Source organism: Fistularia commersonii, chromosome 8, assembly GCF_037954325.1.
Source record: "Fistularia commersonii isolate RoL2024-O1a breed Wild chromosome 8, RoL_Fcom_v1.0, whole genome shotgun sequence".
Lineage (NCBI taxonomy): Eukaryota > Metazoa > Chordata > Actinopteri > Syngnathiformes > Fistulariidae > Fistularia > Fistularia commersonii.
This window is the reverse complement of record NC_141291.1, coordinates 11,199,825-11,223,062: the sequence shown is the minus strand read 5'-3', so window position 1 is coordinate 11,223,062 and position 23,238 is coordinate 11,199,825. Positions and strand designations below refer to the sequence as shown.

The following is a 23,238-nucleotide window of genomic DNA, read 5'->3' as shown; positions in this document are numbered from 1 at the left end:
AACATGAAAATATATGAATTTCCATTCAACTTTAAAAACTGTCTAAATGAATTAGAAAAAATTAGTTGTTTAATTATTGTGCAATGAGAAACATGATATCCATGAAATCCCTGAAATATCAAATCAGTTACTTATTAACTATTGGTGACCCTCAGCAAGGAGACACATTTGTTATCACTTGAGTGTATTGGTCTGCATTAAGAGGGAAAAAACAAGATTACATTTCTCCTGAATGACCTGAAAATGTACTTAGACATATCTAAAAATGTAAAAAAGATTCCCTATTCCATTTTAGAAATGACATGGAATTTAAATAAAGGTTCTATGTTGTTAAGATACATGCAGACAGAGGCCTCCTATGTTTAATATATATGCTGATACAATAATAGGAGCTTTTTACATTTTTTGTTCCTCGGTTGTAATTGCATGATACAATCTTCTTTAAGACGGTGACCCCAACAATTCACTCAACTTAAGGCAACTCCAACAGGAATAATAAGGTCTTGACTCTTGTCTTGAATTATAATGGGTTCTTTTTAGATGAAACAATATGCGGTTGTTTTCTGGGGCCAAAAAACTATGAAAAAAAAACCCAAACAAACCAAAAAAAAGTTTTGTCCAAATTCTCATCGCAGTAATCAAAAATAGATACTCCCTAGAGGTCTACTAATCTTTATATCTTGACATTTTAATAATTAATCTTTTATTAATCTCCATGGGGAAATTCGTTCTCTGCAATTAATAGTAGGCTGTCGTCCACCAGCGCAGAGCAGTAAGGGTTTCAGTGTCTCACCCAACGACACTTTGACACACGAGGAAGAGCCGGGAATCAAACCAGGAATGTTCGGTTCCAAAGATGATTGCTCCACCTCTTGGGCAGCACCACCCCAAGTTTTATCGTTTCCCTACTATATTGACATTATCAATAATCTGCTTTCCCGTGTGCCTCCAGGAGTGTTGCTTGCACTGTGGTGGAGATGCTGACCCAGAAGCCTCCGTGGTCGGAGTACGAGGCCATGGCGGCCATTTTTAAGATTGCAACTCAGCCTACTAAGCCCATGCTTCCAGAAGGGGTGTCTGACGCTTGCAGGGACTTCCTGCGGCAGGTGTTCGTGGAGGAAAAGTTGCGGCCCACCGCAGACGTCCTGCTCTGCCACCCGTTCGTCCAGGGCAGCTTCTGAGTCGTGCGCCCCATCCCTTCCCCTCTTACCCGCCAGGTCGCCACGGCTATGACGTCTCCCTCTCCTCTCCAGCTCCGCCCCACCCCGAGGGCCCCCCGTCACAAGGCTCCAGGGCTCAGCACCAGTCCGACTTCCTGCCCTGTCACGATCACCAGTGTCTGCCTTGTCATGAGCGAAGCTGCTTCTGCTACCTGAATCTCTCTCCGAGTGGCTCCGCCCGGATTTTACACCGAGGGGCCAGTTTTGACTTCAGTCAGATATCCAGAGTCCTCCAAGGCATTGTGGCGTGCCCCCCCACCCCCCCATCCCCCTCACAGGAAGGGACTGACAAGAAAGCACTTCGCAGTCGCAAAAGCTCAAGACTGCTCTCCTTCAAGTGCAAGGAAGAAAAAAAAAAGGCCCAAGTCGGAGAGAGCAGTGACACTATCAGGGTCTCACTTGTTGACTGCCGCAAAATCATGTCTTATATTGGTAAATCACAATTGACTGGTGACGTTAATCGCATTTAAGTACTGTAAGTCACTCATGACACTGCTAGCTGAGTGAAGCTGAGATGGTAGAATATTTTTATATGCCATTCTATAAACACATACAAATGTCACCTAAGGAAATGGGTTTCTATTGTCACCTTAAAGTGTAAATGTATTTTCATTAACGCCTTACAGAGAGAACTTGTAAGCAAGAACGTCTTTTTCAAACTTCCTAAAAGGGTTGACTTTCAGAGCACTCATTTAGTATAGTAAGCATTGCCCTTTTTGTGCATTGAAACATTTCCGACATGTTGGATGATCAGCCAAGGAGATATTTTTGTATTTGATGCTTTTTTTCTATGGTTTCATAAGGAAAAGTTCTTTTAGTTCAAATGTAAAGAAAACACCAAACCTTTGCGTCCGCGTGCAAAGTTTAACGTCTCGAAAAAGCAATACCTACGCAAACGCTGGACGACGTCCATTCCAGCTTCCCGTGCAGCCAGCCTTGTTCCAGTCAAAGGTGGCCAAAGAGAATGTTCAAAAGTAGGATAAATGAAAACACTCCGGAGCCAAACATCCTCGGGTTCAGTTCATTTACAGTATTAGTCTTGTTTAAAGCGTTTTTCTTTGTTTTGTCACCTCAGAGCCCTACAGCCTTTTCTATGTTATGGCAGCTTTTTGTGCACAATAAACTGCACAGACCAAATTCGATGCAAATATACAACCTCGTGTCGCTATGTAAAGCAGCGTGACGAATTAGATTGAAGTCCGTTCGTTTGTGTTTTCTTTTCTAACGCAAATGAAATCACACCATCACCTTTTACTTTGCTTTCCACTCTTTTCAGAACACTTCAATATTCCCCAGACTACTCATCTCACTCCGAGTTATGTCATGTAAGAAGAAGGCCAAATACAAGTCACCAAATAAATAAATAGGGTCAAAGATGAAGATGCGCTGTACTGCAAGATGAGGCGTGATCTGTGCGGGGAAAATGAGTGATGATGAGAGGCATGGAGGAGGTTTGCTGTGATACAGCGGCACTTAGAATGGAAACAATGAAATCTGCTTTGGCCCTTTTCAGTGCCTTATCTGAATAAGCTTGTAAACTCAAGTAAGTGTTCACTGCACACAGGATTTGCTGAAGTACTTTTATATGGAATAAAAAGATTATACTGTATATACATATTGTTCTGCACTTTTGTATGAAATTTCTTTACATTATATATGAGACTATTCGATGACATAGCCGAGTTATACCGTAGACCGTACTGTGATTTAGACGGGGGTATGTGTGAGAGCTGGTAGGCGGTGTGAGGAAAAAGGCTGGCAGGCTTTCGATTGGGACGGTTTGTTTTGTCTTAATGACAAAGCCTTTACACATGAAATGTATGTCGTTGGTCTTTTGTACATTTAACTTAATAAATGAAGAGGTCGGAGTACACTGTTTTCTGTGTGTTTCCTGTACATTGTGTTGTGATATCATACGCTGAATTTTAAATGGCAACATATATATTTATTTATAGAACAGATCGATTTTTGAGTTATAAAAAATAATTGTTAGGTGCTTAGCTTAGTTTTTTCCATCCATTCATATGAGGGAATAGAATTTTCCGGCTTTATTTAAAGTTCTTTTTTGGACAATGACTGTTAGCAGCTGTTATGTCACGCTGAAAGGGGCTGTTTGGTAACAGCGCGTCTGAGGCGGCGCACCGGAATACAGGGGGACGCAGACGGATTCGGCAAGCCGGGGAGAAAACTACTCCAAACCGGGTGTTTTTTTTGTGAAAATTTGATCCAACTGCGGCTTTCAAGCGACCAGCAAACATGTGTGCATCTCGTACAGTTGTATGTTTACTAAGAAACGACTTGAGACTCCACGACCATGAGGTAAGTGACTGATTCTGGGACGCGTTTAGCCGGAAACGCTGGTGCTTTGTTTTTAATCGCTAATTCATCTTTTTGTGCAAATATGCACAAATTTAGTACCTGCAGCAATTCGATATACAAGAACCTACTCTGGGAATATTTCGTAACAAAGTCGTGGCAAAATGAACGACGGACATGACTTCCGGGAAAACCTTTCACTATTAATGGTCTTCTTTTCATACTTGTACAAATCTGTCTCGAGTATTAACATATTCGAGCCTTTCAGTCTTTTTTTGCAATGATTCGATAAATAAACAGTCGTGAGATAATTATATCACCGATATTTCAATGTCTTCTTTTACTGTAGTCAAATGGATATGACCTCCAGCAAAATGAACGACGGGAGGTACTTCCGGTTTAACTTTTCACAATAAAAGACATTCCTTTCGCAACAGTACAAATGCGTGGTAAGATTTCATATCTGCCAGGCCCTGCGATGTCTTTTACTATAATTTGAAACAATAAATACAGCATGACGTCGTGACAGTATTACATTAATGACAACATAAGCCTATTCTGCCAGTATGGCATGCTGAATAACGGAACTTCCAGTCAAACCTTTCACAATAAAAGACTGGCCTATTCCAGTACAAATCTTTGTTGAGACTTCTTATCTTCCAGGCTCTCATTGTTTTCCATTGATTTCCCAGAAATTTGTCAAACGTTCAGAAGCTGATGAATGGCCATGTTAAGTATCGTGTGTCTGTTAGTTGAAAATTTGATTGCCATATAATCCTGCCTTTGTTGTTTTTATCTGTGTTGTTTTTTATTACGGTTCTTTCTGCTAGCGAGGAGGATGGATAGGATCAGGAGTCTATCAGAGGGACAACACATGTTACATGTGTATGAACGTATATTTAAATTCACGTGTTGCTGTAGTTTGTTTGTTTTTGATGACAGCTGCAAGTGTACATATCAATATGATGGTCTCTTTCTTTAATTTGAATACTGCATTTGATCACCTGCAGGTTTTCCATTGGGCTCAAAGAAACGCAGAGCACATCGTCCCATTATACTGTTTCGACCCTCGACATTATGGGAGAACAAATGAATACAACCTACCAAAGACAGGACCTTTCCGCCTGCAATTCTTGCTGGACAGTATCAGAGATCTCCGGAACACCCTGCGCAGCAAGGGGAGGTAATCTAGCTGTTTTTAGTTGATCCATCCTGCAGTGTGTGGTAGCTACGGTGGATAAGGACATATCTGGCCTTGTATGAGGTTCTGTTTATGTTAACATATCTACCAGTAACATACATACATTCAAGGGAAGCAGCTACCCCTCTAACCAGGATGCAGCTTGCCTGGAATAAAGAGGATGTGTGTGTGTGTGTCTGTGTGTCTGTGTGTGTGCACACGTGCGCGTGCGACAGCAACCTGGTCGTGAGACGGGGTAAGCCAGAAGAAGTCGTTGCTGACCTCATAAAGCAACTGGGCTCAATCAGCGCCGTTGCTTTCCATGAAGAGGTATTGTAATAATCCATAACCTTGTCTCTTAAATCAATGACCTTGTCTCTTAATTATGCTAGTTATTATTGCACGATATCAGCTGATTTCGACCTAGCTGACACCATCACTGGGTCATTTTCTAGGTCACCTCTGAAGAGCTGAACGTGGAGAAACAAGTAAAGGATGTGTGTGCACGGATGGAGGTCAGAGTGCACACTTGCTGGGGCTCTACCCTGTACCACAGGGATGACCTTCCGTTTCCCAACATATCGAGGTGAGGAGATACAGACAAAACAACCCTCACGCTACCTGACATCCTTTTCTAAACGATTGGCTCTCGAGATGGAATGCTGAGGGAAATAACTTGTTGTCTGGGAGATAACGGTCTTGAAGTGTGAAGTGACGGGAGTGAATTGTAGCTTTCATTGTGCTTGTTAGGCTGCCTGACGTGTACACTCAGTTCAGGAAGATGGTCGAGACCCAGAGTAGTGTGAGGCCCGAGTTTCCTTCTCCAGAGCAGCTGAAGCCTCTCCCACAAGGGCTGGAGGAAGGACCCATTCCTACCCCAGAGGACCTGGAGCAGACAGGTGAACAACACCGACGATGCATCTTCTTGATTGAAAGCAAGATCTCTATTGGATAGATGGGACTGTACAATCATTGGGAGGAACAAATCCATATATGGCCCTGTGATCGACTGGAAGCCCTGAGTGCAGGATAATGAATGAATGAATGAATGTCTAAAGAACTCAAGTAATTAATTTTGCACTGTTGCACAACAAAGTAAATCCACACTGTTGTTGTTGTCAAGTAGCACATTGCTAAGCACAGATGTTTTTAGCAAATCTGGTGACTGGGGTTATTTTCTCAAATATTCTAAAGATTCCACAACTATTTATCTCGATGCACATGTGGTGATATTTAAATGTATTTTTAAGAAAACTCTGGTGTCCTCAGAGTCTGTAATGGACCCCCGTTCAGCCTTTCCTTTCACCGGTGGGGAAAGCCAGGCCCTGGCCAGACTTAAACACTATTTTTGGGACACTGTAAGTAAAGCATCTCTGCCACATTGACACCCGTTTCTGCTGAATAGGATGCAAGACATTTTTTATTTGATATGTTGTCTAGTCTAAGGATAAAATGTCTTAACACTGTCTCCCATAGAATACTGTTGCAACCTACAAGGAAACCCGTAACGGCTTGATCGGTGCTGACTATTCCACCAAATTAGCATCCTGGTGAGTGTCAGTGCATCTTCTCTAGTTAATGCTCAATGTGATCAAACCTCTAATGCGCATCACTGACATGCTTCAGGTTGGCGATTGGATGCATTTCACCCAGGTATATTTATCATCAAATTCAGCGCTACGAAAGGGAGAGGACTGCCAATCAGAGCACATACTGGTGTGTTGAAATGAGAATATTTCTAGTTCATCCAAGGACATTGAATTCTTTCTGTGAATGTTCAAGTATACAACCCAAAATATGTGTGTTTATTCTCTTCTGCTTCACAGGGTTATTTTTGAACTTTTGTGGCGGGATTACTTCAAGTTTGTCGCCTGCAAATATGGAGACCGATTGTTCCAGATCAAAGGTAAATAAAGTAAATGTTCTGATATCTGGTAATTGAACGGTCAATGCAATATCTCTAACTGTTGTGATTCACATCAGGGCTTCAAGATAAGACCATACCATGGAAAAAGGACATGGATCTTTTCAATGCATGGAAAGGTTTGAACATTAATTTTCTACATTTTCTAAAGCTCCGTGGTTAGAATATGAGATTCATCCATTGAGCCTCAATCTGGATTTGGAATATTTTTCTTTTCGGGACAGAGGGACGCACAGGAGTGCCCTTCGTGGATGCCAACATGAGAGAGTTGGCAATGACGGGCTTCATGTCCAACAGAGGGCGCCAAAACGTCGCCAGCTTCCTCACAAAGGACTTGGGCCTGGACTGGAGGATGGGAGCAGAGTGGTTTGAGTATCTTCTGGTCCGTTGAATAGCTCAGGTTTTGAATTAATTGAAAAATGGCAGATTTTCTGCATTTAAATGTTCGCAAAATAAAAATATAAGATGGCCTTTTTTTTTCATTTGTTAGATAGCACTTGCAAATATTTTCTGACGTGACCCTTCAACGTGCTCCCATAGGTTGATCATGATGTCTGCAGCAACTACGGCAACTGGCTGTACAGTGCCGGAATAGGAAACGATCCAAGAGAGAACAGGAAATTCAACATGATCAAGCAGGGCCTCGACTACGATAACAATGTTGGTTTAAGACGCACTTTCCTCTTGGTTTAATTGTCCGATTTGATATTTGCCCCTTGCTGTTAACCATTTATTGCAAGTTTTGACGGAATTTAAATTTTTTTTTTCTGTTTTTGGATAATGTCTTCTTTGTCTGCCTCAGGGCGACTATGTCAGACTATGGGTTCCCGAGCTGCAGAAAATCAAGGGAAGTGATGTGCACACCCCCTGGACACTCAGCAGTGCTGCGCTGTCACACGCCGATGTTTACCTCGACAAGACATACCCCTCACCCGTTGTGATCGCGCCCGAATGGAGTAGACACTCGAAACACAAAGTGGTAGGTTTTCGTAGAAAATGGAAGTGAGGAAAAAGCAGCCAACCGCAAACGCAGGCGGTGAAGTGACATTTCCGTCCGTGACCATACTTCACTGCATGACCATACTTCTCTTCCTGTTTTGATAATTTTACTGTGCTGTCTAACTTTTTTCTTTCTTAGAGTGGTACACATCCTTCTCCACGAGGAAGAAAAGGTCCATCTCATACACCCAAGCAGCATCGGGACAGAGGGATTGATTTCTATTTTTCTCGGAGCAAAAAACTTTAAATCTACCTTAAAAAATAAGAAGTTTGGATGATTCCATTAGGATGCTCTTGTGAGTCAATCATGGCCTGTTTTTGTGAAATTTAGACTCCACCCTTTTAAGTATACTAGTTATGGTCAGGAAACACAAACTCCAAGTTGGGTGAACCAACATAAAGGGTCTCAAGGATGTTTGGAAGGGATGAGCACCAATATAGAATGAGAATGGCTTTTCCAGCACAACAGTCTGCCGTCACTGGTTTACCAAATCTCACACTATGTGAGTAAAACACATTTTTACTTTGAATTTCATCTTGGTGACATCCATTTTTGCTATCTGACCCACAGCAACGGGATCACCATAAAAACACGTGGTTATGTTTCAGGCTCCTGCAACCACTCTTCCTATATGCCTCGGGGTTAAACAGCACCCTCTTCTCTCACCTGGGCTGGTTGCTTCTCTGCCAAAGTTACTCACCAATGTTTTAAAAGGTCACTACTTAACAAGTTTGGATGCAGAAAAAGGCAATTTGTGTCCTTTGATTTAATCAATAATAAAGATATGTTTCATTTCTGGTCACTGAATCTGTCATTTTCTGACAACAGGAAACAGGAAATGAACACATATAGTACTTTCCTGTGTAATCACACACACACACACACACACACACACACACACACACACACACACACACACACACACACACACACACAGGGTGTCTATTTGTGTAGAAGTTGTACTTCCATATTTTTTTAATGTGTAGTGAAATCGTTACCTAATATAAAATTATCTATGGTCGTTGGATTTGCTACCCCTTGTGCCCCCCCAATAAAAGTTTCCCGGGGACTAAATGCCTGGGTCCTGTCAAACCCAAGGAGGAAATCAACACAAAGGTGCTTTTAAAGGGAAATTAATGTAATTTGATATCGTGCATTGGGGTTCTTTTTTTTTTGATAATAAAAGGGCGGTAAAGTTTGAGCACCATGGTAAAATTTGACAGGAAGTAAACACCGTCCGCCGCCCACGGCTGACGCAGGCCTTCTGGAGGCGGGCCTCACTTCCTTATTCCCGTCAGGTGGGACGACAGGGTAGGAAAGCTACACAACAGCAAATTTCGCCGTCGAACCGCTCTAAACCGACGTCACGTCGTTCTACTAACCAGGGGAACCGTATCGATGTCTGACGACTGCGGGAAACACACCCCGGTCGTTGCCCTAAACGTCGGGGTGAGAAAGAAGCTGGTGCTTTACCTAAACCCCCGGAACGCGGTGGCCGCGGACTGGATGACCGTAGCGGAGGCCTTGGGCTTTTCCTACCTGGAGATCCAGAACTTTCAGGCTTCGAACAACCCCACCGCGCGGGTCCTGGAGGAGTGGCAGACGATCTGCCCGGACGCATCGGTGGAAAAACTGCTGTCGGTGTTGGAGGCGGTGGAGAGGAAAGACGTCTTGCTGGATCTTGGACCTCTCATAGGTACGTCCAAACAGATGCAGGATTCAGTTTTGGTCTTCTGATTTGAATTCGGTTTCATCACCACTCTCTGGATGCCTCAGGGTTTTCCCCCCTTCTTGACCATAAGCGAACTATCTGAGCCAAAACAACGCTTGAATAAAGTTTTGGAATAAACCAAAATAATGTTCTAAGATGAGTTTGTCACGTAGTCTGAAAGGAAAGTGCATCTTAGAATTTTTCTGTGGTGGTTCTCAGGCATTTAGGTCATGGGCAATTATCAAAATGAGAAAATCAAGTCCAGTTGTTACAAGAAAAAGATTTTAACAAGTACCGGTAGCTTAGAATTTTATAAAAGATAAAAAACAAGCGACATAATGTTTGTCCTTTTCAGAAATTCGATAAATAAATTGCTTAGAAGTTTTACGAGTTGAGTATTCTTTGCACCAGATTTCAAATCCCGCTAGACTCTACACAGCTATTGACCTGGAATCTGATTCCAGAATAAAGTGTTATCCATGGAAAAACAACCTTTAAAAAAATAGTATTCAGAGGTCAAAGTCCACCTCCATGTTTGTGTGTCTGCATATTTTCTCCAGAGGAAGATGTCAGGAAGTATCATGCAGCTCTAGAGAAGAAAGCAAATGCCCCGCTTCAGGTCCATTTGGTGGACAGCTGTGCTCCCCGCACCCCTGAGAAGATGGGCATCACGTTAGGCGATGACCCTGAAGGTCAGTGAGTTCACTAGCAGCCCATGAGGTCTAATACACACACACACACACACACACACACACACATTTATGTATCCTTTTCTTTTATGCTGCTTCCTTAATGGGTCACAATCATCTGCCTCCATCTAATCATTTCACACCAACTGACTTCAAGTCCTCTTTCACCACTTCCATGAATCTCCTATATATCTTCATACCTGTCTATGTACAGTTAATGTGTATGTTTTAAAATTAGAACATTTACTGCTTCCGCTTCTGAAACCTGTGACTTATTTAAAGCACACACCTCTAGTCCTTTTGCTATTTGACAAAGCAAACGTACACATGGCGATTGAAACTGGTGAAGAATACGGACATTTCCCAATGTTGAGTCTGTTAAAGGCTCATTTTTTATACACTTGAATTAATATGTGACTTTTCTGACGATAAGAGCCTTTACCAGAAACTTTATTTTTTATATACTTATTTATTTTCCACTTTTTTCTTTCTATTTATTTATCTATTTATTCTTCTAGAGTTTATTTTATATTTTTTTTCTCATTTTTTTTTTTCCATCTTATATCTCTAACCCAGAGATGCTGCTAGTATTGTGTTGTGTTGTGTCCTGCCTTTTAAGGTTGTTTTTTTTGTCTGTTTTTGACTATACTGAACCTGTGAGCTGCTATCTCCAAATTTCATTGGACTTTGTGCAAAGACAATAAAAGTCTTGAATCTTGAATTGTTCTGGGTTGCTATTTTTTGTCACAGACTACACATGTTTAGAGAAACAAGCTGAATTGTTATTTTTTTTCTTCCCCTTAACCCAATCAAGGTGTACCAGAACTGTTTGACGCCTTCATTTGCTACTGCCAGAATGATATTGGCTTTGTCCATGAGATGATCCGGGAGCTGGAGCAGACATCCTACCAGCTGAAGCTGTGTGTGTTCGACAGAAACGTCCTCCCGGGCTCCTGTATTTGGACCATTACAAGTGAACTCATTGAGATGAGGTGGGAAACATGATAGTTAAATCCCGTCACACAGGGATGACTTTTGAAGACCATACCTCTTTTCCTGTTAGATTTTACAGTCTCCACTGTACGAGGCTAGTATCTTTCATCACCACATCACTTTTTAGCAATTAACACTGGTTGTATAGTCTCTTCTATCTTCACCGATTCTTTTCTCCTACTTGGTTCCTCTTTCATTTCCCTTTCGATATCTACTCAATTTTTCCATGGGAGATCGCAGCGAAAAGTCTCACAGTAAGGCGGTGAATACTAGTATCAAAATGACGAGAACTAACACCTATCAAAATCTAATCTTTTTCCTATAATTTCCTATGAAATTGATCTTAAACCAGAATTTCAGTAGAATTAAGAAAAAAAGCTCAGTAAATGTACTGCACCAGTATTGTGTTATCTCTGAATTAACGCGCTATAATTTCATTCATTCACAGACTCACGATGGCCTCCTAATTATAGGGACAATGCGTTCTACTGTAGAACACAATGAAATGAAAGGCGACTAAAAACTGTAATTCAAAGATTTGTTGAGATGAGATGGAATGGAATATTATTTGTTTCGTAAGACCCAATAGACGGCCAGTAGTTGCGATACAAGATAACTTTTTAATGTGTATGAAATATGCACAATAGACAGGTAGCATATCAACAAAATATACAGAAAATATGAATATACAAAAAAAAAAAAAAAAAAATTAGCATTACCTTGTTAAATATGCATGGGCATGCTAAGGAGTTTTGTACATTCAATTGAAGTGTATCAGGTAATATTTGCAATATCTGGAGTGCAATCCAATGTGAAATCCGCAGTTGATAAGAATACCTTGAGTTATTTGTGAAATCTGAATTTTAATGAACACCAGTTGGAAAGTGGGAAGTGTTTGCTGACTTTTGTGGTTGAATTTAGTTCTGTGCATGTTGTCATTTTGTGCAGGTGTAAGAGGATGGTGGTTGTTATCTCCGATGAATACCTTGACAGCCATGAGTGTGCCTTTCAGACCAAGTTTGCCCTCAGCCTTTGTCCTGGTATGTTTCTTTTTCTCATCCTCCATGTCAAATGGCTTTTTTTTTTTGCTCGACATGGTTCTCACTCTGGAAGTGACTTCTCATCATTTCCCCATTACAGGAGCTCGAAGCAAACGGCTTATCCCGGTGGTTTACAAGTCGATGAAGAAACCTTTCCCTAGCATCTTACGCTTTCTCACTGTGTGTGACTACACCCGGCCCTGCACGCAGAACTGGTTCTGGGTTCGACTGGCAAAGGCTCTGTCAATGCCATGATTATGAAATATGCAGTTTGCTTTGCTGAACATGACTTTTCATTCCCTCAATGCATATAACAAACTGCTGATCCATGTCCTGACATTCTGTGTTTTTTTTTTTTTTTTTTTTTTTGGAATTTCAATGCAAGAAAACATTTCCAAACACTTTAATCTTAAGGTTTTTTGTTATTTAATGCCTGTATTTACCTTTGTGATCCACACAAGCCTCTTTTTCACCTTTGGACACTTACTCGACATTATTCTCATTGCCAGACAACCTGTCAGACGTGCAGCTCCCTATCCATTCTTCACAAATCTTATGTTCTTGATAGTTATTGTTCTTCAAGCCAGCAAATGCAGATGTTTGAAAGTGGGCTCGTGAGTGAGTCGGTACTCTGGGCCTGCCAGACCTTTTCCTGTTCATGTTTTTTAAACTTTCCGGTAAATACTGATAAAAGTTGAAAGTGTCCTCGCTGCCGCGTCAGCATCCTGCGCAGGTTCTTCAAAGGACCAGTTGACAGTGAGGCAGGTTTTAACAGAAGGATCCTTCATTAGACAGATCCATGGACTTAGAAAAGAGGATTGGCTTTCTGCTTCCAATGTTATTGTACCCAAACTGTAAAGAGAAGGGAAATTACACGTGCCTTCACTGACACACATATTTATGATCCCCAACATGACACGTAACAGGTTGTCAAAGCTACAAGTGAAATCCCAGCGACGTATCATATGTGAAGGGAATATAAGACAGGAAGACTCTACCAATGTGGGTCTCACAACTCGCTGTGATTTTGTGGGCAGATTCTGTCAGATCCTTTTTATTTAAATTATATGTTCCCTATTTTTCAACTTACGATGATTGAAAGTTGTATGTTATGAAACTTATCAAAAACCAGCTGATTGGAAGACGTACATAAAACTTTCTTCCTTGTGTGCATGCATTTTTCACCCCAGTCAGGATGATGATGCAATATACACCTTCCTGTTGTCAAATGTCTGGATGAATTTAGCACTGCTTTTTAAGACAGCCACTCTGTGAGTTACAAGACTTTTTGACTTTTTGCATTATCTTTTAAGTTTTCTGTGATTTCTGTGGTACAAGAAGGTATAACTCATACGCTGAGTTGAGCTGAGAAAAAAGAAAATCCAATTTTTTTTTTATTTTTTAAAGCAAATTGTGTTGTAGTTTTGATTATTAAGAACTCTGGCGACTCAGCTCATTCACTAGGTTGCAAACTGCTTCAGGTAGAATTGAAAAAAACAATGACTTTGGATTTCCAAAATTATTTATAACATTGTTGAAATACAGCATTTAAGATAATGTTTGTGTGTTTGATATAACAGTAAAAGCAAGGTCTCACTGGATGATACAACAACATTAAAGAATGTCATTACTTGTGCTAAGTACTACCGTTGGATCTGCATTGTTTGATCCTGATACTTGGGGAAGTACAGTATGTGTAAAATGTACTGCTCATGGCTTTTCTATGTAACTTCCTCTGGTGATCCAATTTTGAGGTGACAAGAGGAAGTGGTTTGCTCGTGATATTTTCATACTCTCAATCATTGATGACTGCTGATTTCTGCCTTTCTCACCGAGTCTGCTAAATTTTCATCCTTAAATTTTGTATTTATTATGACAACTTTTATGAGTAAAAAATGTTCAATAAAAGGTTGAGCTTTATATAATTTCTATCAATCTTGATCGTCTTTTTCCTTTAGTGGCAGCTGATGCACCTTTGTAATGAATACGGTCCTGAAAGCACATTTCCCACAATATGTTTTAATTGAAAATAATTACGTACTGTTTACTTCGCTACCATAGGTGTCGCCACCGATAATTGTCAGAGGTATAGAGAGACGGATTGTGTTTTCAGTGAGGCAACCAACATCCAATCACAAAACAGCGTACACGGTATTGTCCAATCGGATGACAGGGTGTTCCTCGATGCCCAGTTTATATGGGTACTAGCTTGGTATTTTATGCCCAGAGGTTTGTCTTTCAGGCAACACAGACGTCTGTTTGACGTCTTGGCAATCGTTGCTCATTAAATATTCATGAGATGTAGTCGAAGAGACATTCGCAGGCAGACAAACCTCTTCGAAGGCACAGTGCAAGACGGGTAAATCATGCCTGACAGCTCTTTGGAAGGGAAAAGAACTCATTTTGTCAACCGCCATAAAAAGTGTGGCGGAATCCAAGCTTCCCTCGTTTTCTTTGTTTCTCGTCCACAATTAAGCATCTGTGTTTTATAAACCATGTAAATCACGTCACAAATAAAAAGATCGGGTAAGCGTGTGCTTTCTTGCACGGCACCGCCCGCGGAAGGCACTTCGCCATTCATTAGAAACCGCTCGCTGCTAATTTGACAACAGCGGGACGCCGCCATAGAGCTAACAGAGAAGTGATGCCGCAGAGCGAGCTCCGGTTTCCCACACTCAATATGTCCGCCAGGAAGGTCCACATTTGCTCAGGAGGAATGCGGTAGGCGGGGCTGCGAGGCTAGTGTCAAACTTTGGGAATGACAGGAGTGCTGCAGGATTCGCTAAGAGGGGGGAAGTGTCGTCCTTGTTGGTGCTCTTTGGATTACTTAGACTTCTTTTTACGCAGTCTTTGGGTTCGCTACTTTTTCCCCAACATATAGCACGACCGAAACGTTAAGCCCAGCCATGTCGGAGGACCTGAGCTCCCAACCCTGGTCCATTAACAAAGATGATTACGAGCTACACGAGGTGATAGGTAAGTGTGTTAACCGTTGCCTGCTAGCGTAACGTATTTGTTAATCGTCAAATTGTGAACTGTTTCCCGTGGTCTATCTGAAAAGAATATTTTCTCCACCTAATTTCAACTAACATCTTTGAAGTAGTCGCCGAGCAGAAGGCATCTTCTTTTTCTTGAGATGGGTTGAGGTCTTCGTTTATAGTAACTGGGCAATTCTAGCCGGGCGGTGTTATGCCTCGGAGTCAGCAGAGTGTCCCCAGTGAAAGTGGATACACCGCCCAGCGAGGATGTGCCGAGGTCGTAAACGAGCGGTAAAACGCGACAGTCTAGTTTGGGTATGTCAATGTTCGAGTGAAGAACCTCTTTCATTCAACAGTCAGTTTTTCGTAATGCACAGCCGGGTAATTCAGGAGTTTATACACTCCGGCATTGCGGCCCCGTGCAGTAGTATCATCCAAATCGCGTCGTTTGGGCTCAATCAGTCCGTTCGGCTTTTTCAATCCAAACCAATCCCGCGGAGTAGAAATTGCATTAACATAAGTTCATCTTGCTAAAAATGGGGAAGGCATTACTTAAAGCAGGGGTGAAGTGTCGCCGCCACAATTCACAGACAAGACACCATTTTAAACTTTAATTCCTTGTGTCCACGCCCATGGGCTGTGAAATATAAATTTTGGACGGTCTTCAAAATAATTCAGTTTCAATTTTACTTTTATCTTTTTTCCCCCTACCAAAAGTAGCGTGTTTCTTTTTCGGGGGTAACGTTCAAGTCTAGCCGAGTCAATTGATTGATGCAGATATGTGGCCTCAAACCACATCCCTTAAATATCACACATTACTCAGAGGGTCACATTTCATAACCTAGTAATTGATTTGTGTATCTCCAATTCCCCCACGCCCCTGCCCCCCATTGCAGTTTAGCAAGAGGCAAAAAAAAAAACACACCTCAGTGAGCCTTGATAATGGCTTGCAGGCGTCGGGAAATGACCTTACAAATAGTTGACCCTGACTTGGCTTTAGTAAAATGTTTGTAAAAATGAGAACAAGAAGGTTTAATAATATATATATATGTATATATATGTGTGTGTGTGTGTGTGTGTGTGTGTGTGTGTGTATATAAAAGAAAAGCATTGATCTTTGAAATCACCCGAGTTTGTGGCTCTGGATCGGTTTACCCAAGCAGTGTATGCTTCCTCTACAGGGAATCTTATGTGTTTACAGAGGGGCCATTCTGCTGAGCTTCAAATCAGCTTTTTGTATATTTATCAAAGAGCTCAATTGAGCTTTTTTATATATGCCCTCCATGTCTGAAATGGGCACTGGATGAGATAGCATTTTGAAATTTAGCACCATGCTCTTCTAGCAAACAGCCCTATGCCATCTTCCCACACAATGTGTGATGCAAAATGTAAACAAAGGTTTGAAAGTTATTAGCACCCAGAAATGAATTGTGCAGTTCCCCTTTTTCCCTTTTAAATTTCCCCTTGTCATTGAATGTAAGTGTAGATTATCTGAACTGACCCCATGGAGCAAGGCTGTACTGTCGGACTACATGTGAACACAACTAAAACCATAGAACTCCTCCTGTTTGGCATCTGCTTCTGTTTATATTAAACTTTGCCAACAGTTTTGTAGACCCCTCACCTTCTCCCCATCCCCCAGCTGGTCAGATGGTTCTTGGCTTAATTTTCTTATCAAGACCTCTCTTTTAACAGTTGAACTTTTGGTGCTGAAATTTCGTATTACAGAATTTCTGCTATCAGTATATACTCATGGTTTAAGTCAATGTCAGATTTCATGCCTTATTTAGTATCGTTATCACATTTCGATGAGGTCATATGAGAGAATAGGCTCGAAGACTGTGCAAAATGTGCTGAATTGGTGTCACGTACCTTTACTCTGGGTCACCATCTTGACATCTGTCTTTAGGTTTCCTTCAACATATTTCCTGTCGTCAAACACAGTAGACATACAGTTTGAAGTGGAAAAGAATGTGAAGTAGCCTCAGGGTGGATGACCTGGTAATGTGATCAGATGTGACTTATGCTTCAAAATTGATTTGGGAGCTTGTGTTTTTGTAATGCACTTTCTCTTGGTTGCAAAGAGGGTTTTTCTGGTGTTTGAAAGCAAACATTTGAAGAATGGGTTGGAGGCTAATTCAGAAATGAGAGCTGCACATTATCAAAGGGTGGTCTATTACTATTTGAGTCTGAAAGTTGATATAAATCGAATCTTTAATTGATGTATTGTTAGGTAGGTCAATATAACCTCTGTGCTTCTGTAGAAGCGTGGCTGATGCATTAACTTGTTATAGCTCTGACGGTTTCCACAGGTAGCCCAAAGCCAGTTCTGCAGGTGTAAGCAGAAAGGGGCACTGCGTGAGCGAATCACTGCTGAGCAATGCGCCGACATCGCTGCTGCTTAGCTGGGCAGGCCGTGTTTTGAGGGCAGACCTGCATGTCCAGTATGCCCAGCAGAAGCTTTTGTTTTGCTAACTTACCAAGGGCAAGAGGACTTGTTATTACATGGCTCACTCGTACTGTTTTGACCTCACGCTGCATTGGATCCTATCAATTTTGACAGACCACAGAAAAATCTACATCTCGCACTCTTCGTCTGAACAAGACTTTGGTGTTGGCAAACCTTAATCAGAAACTTTCTGCCCTAGGTGTTTTTGTCCAGTAGCAACCATGCTTTCTCCCTGCTGAAAGTAGAGAGAGCTGCTGCCACACTCCCAATCACAGTTCACGTAGACCTCATCCAATGTCCTATTTCATTAAGATACTAATTTAAGTCCAAGGTATTGTGAGTAATATTATTGTCAGACCTGTGTGCCATTTGCAGTTAATGAACTTAGCTCAACTTTACAAAGCACAACTTTACAAAGCACAACACTGTGGCCTGATGAGTTAATTGCCCTGTTATTTACATTTAATTTGAAGACGAGAGCTCACGAATAACAATCCATGAGCAGTCTTAAACCCAGCAGTGAGATTAAATCGGGTTTTTATTTTAACAGTTTCAATGTCTCTTCTCAGTAAGCACCTTTTCTCCTAATAACTTTTATGTTTTATTTATTTGATAATTTGAGGGACATACACAGAAGTTGATGGATTGCAAATGCTTAGATGACTGCACAAAACACAAAGTTGCTTGCGTGATTGCTAATTGCTAATAGGAGACTTAGGTCTTTAAATTGATTTTGCAGAAAAGACCTTATTGCTGGTCACAGTCAAACATTTAAGTTACATAGTCATGCTCACAAGGTTTCCATGTCAAATCGTGCCTTGTTTTGAGGAAACATGCTTACAGAAAACACTGGCTTCTTTTCTAAAGATCATGATTATTTTGTCAATGTGGCGCCCACATAAATGATCAAGGTTATTTCACACTGGTTGCAAATCATTGTTGTCAAGAGAGGACCCACCTTTGAATCCATTGTTGCTTCACAGGAGTGAGACCTGCTTTTGCATTTATTCAAACACCCACCACCATGCACACACATACATACACGTGCACACAGTCAGTTATATCCAAAGGCTTCAGCAACATTTTTGACCGCTGTCGTCCAGGAAAGTGTTAACTAAAATGATCAGCGATGCCGAAAAAATATGCAGGGATCAGCAAACTAAAAATCTGCAAAAAGTTGTACCTCTTAGCCACAACAACACACCACATTTCCAGCTGTCATCTTTATTTAATTTTGGCTAATGTGGTAACTTAATATATAGATCTGATTTAGCCCTCTAGTTTCACAACAAGCTAAATCAACTTTCTGTGCAACTGGAAATAGAAAATACCAACAACAGATGTTAGTTAAACAATGTAAAATGTAATTGTAATTCCAATTATTCAGCTTCAGCTCATATTAAAGTACTATAAATCCAGTGAACCATTGACTTGTGATGTTTTTGTTTTCACAATTTCATGATTCCATTTTTAAGTAAGGGCATTTATTGTCCACAATGGTATTTTCAGTCACTTTAGTTTTAGTCCTCCTGTGTGTTTCGTTATTGTAATTACCAATACAGGATTGGCTTGACCTTGCAAGGCCTCATGAAGTATTGAGAAATCATGTAACTGGATACAAATGGCACAGACACAGATACCCCGCTAAGGCTGGAACTGGAAAATATCAAAGAGCATCAGGTCTGTATTAACTCCAGATCCCAAATGGCTGGTAGTTTTGGGCCCCTGCATGTTTAAATGGCTCAGACAGCCTTGGTACCCCTTGACCCTGCCTGGAAGAAACCTTGCTGTCCACCCCTTTTTTTCCCCTGTCTTTGCTGCACATACAAGCGCTATCCAGCCAGTCCAGCCACCCCTGACGACTGGCTGTTTGTTTATATGGAGGAATTTACACTACAGTTTGAGCTGGGCAACATGCTCCCTGTTCTGTAGCCAGGCCTGAGCTCTTACCTCCAGAGGTTTGTCAGGGACCTGTGTTTGTGACGAATGTTTTAGGCAATGGCAGAGTGGTCTATGATTCAATTGAAACCAGAATAGACTTAACTGCACAATATAAAAAGGTGGTACCCAATACAGCGTAAAAAATCTCTCAGATGTATTGACAGTGCTTAAAATAACCCCTGTTTATCAGTCAGTTGCAGTGTTGTTGGATTATCGATGTGATGAAGTTTCTGCGTAATCTCAATATGTTACGTTTTAGACTGCATGTTTTTCAAACTGGTTTAAACCGTAATTAATTAAATATAGCCAAATCTCAAGGGAAGGCCCATCTTTTTAATTGAAATTAAGTAACGGTTACCTGAATTCTTTAATATCAACTCCTTAAAACTCTATACTCTGCTGGTTTAATGAGAACTCCAAACAATGAGCACTCTGTTAATATTTGGTCATAACTAAAAAGAGAGCAAAGGAGGTTAGGAAAAGCTTACTAGAGGGTGGATGAACTCCCAACTCATTGCTCCACTCGAAAGCCCCTCGCCAGCAGAGAAAGTGCATTGCTCAGCATCTTGTATAGGATATTACGAAAACAGCTATATGTATACACCAAGGTGTTAAGTAAGTATTTTGGGTTCTGTGAAATATCCCCCCTTTTTACACTGAACATCTTTGCAAAATACAGATTACCTGGCTGCTGATTTAAAGCCCCTGTTTGTAAATGTGTTGAAAGTGAATGAGGTCATTTTGGACTTCGCTGACAAAGATTTCCTCCTGGTGCCACACGTCAAGGTTCTTCAGGCTTTTTTATAATGCTTGGAAAATCAAGTTAATGATTTCCAGACCCACGGGACTTCACTTATACCGTATATTATTGTTACATTATTATCTTTAGTCGTATTAGAAGCCATATGCTTTCACTGATGATGCTGATCCAAAGCTCCTGACTTATTGAAAGCTCCTTCTTATTGTGACATCTAATGCCTTGATTAATAATTCCACTGAGCTGCTCAAATCATTACGTTGTGCTTATAGTTTGACTACAGAGAAGTTAATGTCCCTCCTGCAGTCTTTGGTCTGTCAAAGTGGATGAGTCTCCCATCGAGTCCTTTACAGATGTGCCTGGTTCTGTTCCGCATTAGTGGTCTCTGTCGGATTTACTTCAATTAACAGTATTTGGAAAAGCGTATCTCAAAATGGATGAAGATACAATTAAGCCTTTCGAAAAGAGGTGTAAAAGCCAGACTTTGTTCAACCTTTTTCATGGTTAACAAAGTAAGCTTATTTATCATTCAATAGTACCCATCATTTGTAGATGGTGGTGGTTAGGACAGATTAGCAAATATAACTGTTTAGTTGGTCCATTGTAAAGGTGATCTTTGTTTTTGTCCTAGGGAGTGGCGCCACAGCTGTGGTCCAAGCAGCCTACTGCCTGCCACGCAAAGAGAAGGTGGCCATCAAGCGCATCAACCTAGAGAAGTGCCAAACTAGTATGGATGAACTTCTGGTAAGACACACTGATCATGTTTCCAAAAGCACAAGATTTCATTTAGAGATGTACAGGTAGTTCCACCTCTTATCAATACTCATTTTTTCTTCGCTCTCAAACAATCATTCCTGTTACTGCAAACACTCTTTTGGCCAGTTTTCAGAAGGAAGCTGCATTTACAGTGCAGGTACTGTGAGATCATCGTGGGATATTATTCTGTAGGCAGTGTCGTGTTTTAATAGCCTCAACACAATCTCACTGCAGCTCGGCACACCGTTTTCTGTTTGTGGTCTTACAAATGAGAGGTGGGAAGATTATATCTCAGCACAAAGAAGGGATTAATTGATTGATTGATTGATTTTTATTTTTTGTGGCTTGTCACTTCGTGGATTCAAATGTATTGTCTCAGTTTTAATTTTCAGCTTTGTGAGTTACCTAGAATACGATGCACAATTGCTTGAGTTGGGTTCGTATGTCTGAAAATTTCTGCTTACATGCTGAGTAATATGTTATTTTTTTTCCATGGTTAGGGATATGATTGAATTCCAACATAATCTGTGAAAATACATAAACACATTTCAACATAAGAATCCATGTCAATACTGTATTTTCATATTCTTTTATTGATTTTGCATCTTTGACATTTACAATCCATCTTAGAACGTCCCTTCAAATTCGATTTGATCAGCTGGTAAAATAAAATGATGACCTATGTTAACTGCCTTTGGCAAATGGGACCTTAATAAACTATGATATTAGCATATAAATAATTCACAATGACAGTTAAGATTAATGAATTTTTGAATGAAGGCTGTTCGACACCATGTGAATTGGCCGGAGTTTTTATGTTGAAATTAGGGACTCTTTTTCCTCACTAGCTTTCAACAGGATATATAAATCACAATATTCACTGTAGCCACAGCCCAGAGTAAAATTATGTTTCCATTGTGAGCTACACATTGGGAAATAAAAGCTGATATTGAACTTTGGAGGAAATCTTCCCCACCCCACCAACTTCTAGAGGATGAATCAGGAGAATGTTGCTCCCGGATTCTCGGAGCAGGCGGCCACATGGAATATAGTTAGGTCAGATTTCCTGTCTGTGGTTCCCCTCCAATTCCACAGCTTGCCGGGTACCCAGTAAAACAGCAAGGAAGCATTAAATTGAACCCAGATTTCCCTTTCTTCCTTCTTCACGCCCCTTTCTTTATTAAAGAAGCAGCTTTGAAAGGTATACCACACGCTTCTCAGAAATTTGCAGGTATCTACTACTCACTTGATCTATTTGACTGGAATAAAAAAAGAAAGTGGCATAAGTAGTGTATTCGTTTGTGCTGTGGCCTGTTGTAGTTATTCCTGGCAGGACATTTTGATGGGTACTTTTCAGTAACTGAAGCTCTATCAAATGAATATGTGATTTGTTGGTCGTTAATTGAGCTTGGTATATGTAGAATAGCACCCCCATAATTCATATTTTTACACTAATCACCTAATCTTACCAGTGTGGAGTTAAACGCTTCTTCTGGCCATAAGAGGTTTAATAAGGTTAAAGAGCTTGAGTGGCACGATCATGTTATCCTGTCATTCAGTTTATGTGTGAAGAATACTGCTCATTGATTGAGAATGAATTTGCCCAAATAAGTTTGCATTTGTGTTGTATCAAAAGTGTGTGTGAGGCTGCCACTAACCAATAGTGACATAACAGCGCCTTTATAGTAGCCTCTGTGTTTCTGCCATCAGTGTGATTGTGCGGCACCAGTTTGTGACCCAGCACTGTATTCAGTTTGCAACAATAGCTCTTTCTTTTTTTTTTTTTTGCTCCCTTACAATATCCTTGAAATTGAGCTGCTGAAGATCAGACCCGATTAGGAAAACTCCAACTGTCACCGATTGGTGCATTTCCAGGAGAATCTGTATATAATATGAACGCAAATCTACTCAAAGGCTCTCTGCATGATGTCACAGTACACTTATGGATTTGCCAGAAGATAGAATAGCTCAGAATTTGCTTGCTTTATTAGATGAGTTAAAGGAGTGTGACATCATTCATGTCAAAAAAAAAAAAAAAAATCAATTTGAGGAGCACCGATCTCCATCTGTTTCCTACCATTTGTTTTGAAAGGCAATGAGTGCAACGGCTCCTCAGAGAAGGCTTCTGCACGTTATAAGCCAGCTATTACTAATGAATCAAACAAAAACACAAGTTTTACGAGTCTTTTGGTCTGACATAACCACTGTGGTCATAAAACGTGTTGCGGGACAACTAGATATTTACTAAACATGATGTGCAAAACATTTTCTCAGAACCGGCTGA

The 23,238-nt window shown here is 40.8% G+C and overlaps 4 protein-coding genes across 7 annotated transcripts in view; all 4 read left to right on the top strand.

Annotated features, from left to right (window-relative positions):
- Nucleotides 1-1,477, top strand: part of map3k22 (mitogen-activated protein kinase kinase kinase 22) — a 34,839-nt gene extending 33,362 nt beyond the window's left edge. For all 3 annotated transcript variants that reach the window (XM_086151149.1, XM_086151151.1, XM_086151150.1), the window contains one exon: nt 953-1,477. In XM_086151149.1, coding sequence (XP_086007275.1) covers nt 953-1,181 — 229 coding nt within the window. In that variant the 3' untranslated portion in view covers nt 1,182-1,477. The remainder of the gene's footprint in view (nt 1-952) is intronic.
- A 1,871-nt stretch (nt 1,478-3,348) lies between these two features.
- cry-dash (cryptochrome DASH) lies at nt 3,349-8,439 on the top strand. The gene is made up of 14 exons (XM_086150355.1): nt 3,349-3,539; nt 4,547-4,719; nt 4,953-5,046; nt 5,172-5,302; nt 5,467-5,615; nt 5,986-6,074; nt 6,193-6,266; nt 6,343-6,432; nt 6,543-6,622; nt 6,700-6,759; nt 6,865-7,022; nt 7,181-7,300; nt 7,443-7,619; nt 7,779-8,439. Exons 1-14 carry the CDS (start codon nt 3,477-3,479, stop codon nt 7,884-7,886), a joined length of 1,566 nt encoding a protein of 521 aa, XP_086006481.1. The 5' UTR covers nt 3,349-3,476; the 3' UTR covers nt 7,887-8,439.
- A 499-nt stretch (nt 8,440-8,938) lies between these two features.
- On the top strand, nt 8,939-13,707 carry myd88 (MYD88 innate immune signal transduction adaptor). Its single transcript, XM_086151125.1, has 5 exons — nt 8,939-9,336; nt 9,912-10,043; nt 10,855-11,032; nt 11,982-12,073; nt 12,174-13,707. The coding sequence occupies exons 1-5, from the start codon at nt 9,039-9,041 to the stop codon at nt 12,326-12,328; spliced, it is 855 nt and encodes a 284-aa protein (XP_086007251.1). The 5' UTR covers nt 8,939-9,038; the 3' UTR covers nt 12,329-13,707.
- Nucleotides 13,708-14,837: 1,130 nt separating this feature from the next.
- The window catches only part of oxsr1b (oxidative stress responsive kinase 1b), a 32,321-nt gene continuing 23,920 nt past the window's right edge, over nt 14,838-23,238 (top strand). The window contains exons 1-2 of one of the 2 annotated variants that reach the window (XM_086151123.1): nt 14,838-15,049; nt 20,830-20,942. In XM_086151123.1, the coding sequence (XP_086007249.1) occupies nt 14,980-15,049; nt 20,830-20,942 (183 nt within the window). In that variant the 5' untranslated portion in view covers nt 14,838-14,979. The remainder of the gene's footprint in view (nt 15,050-20,829; nt 20,943-23,238) is intronic. The other variant, XM_086151124.1, reaches the window with a different exon arrangement.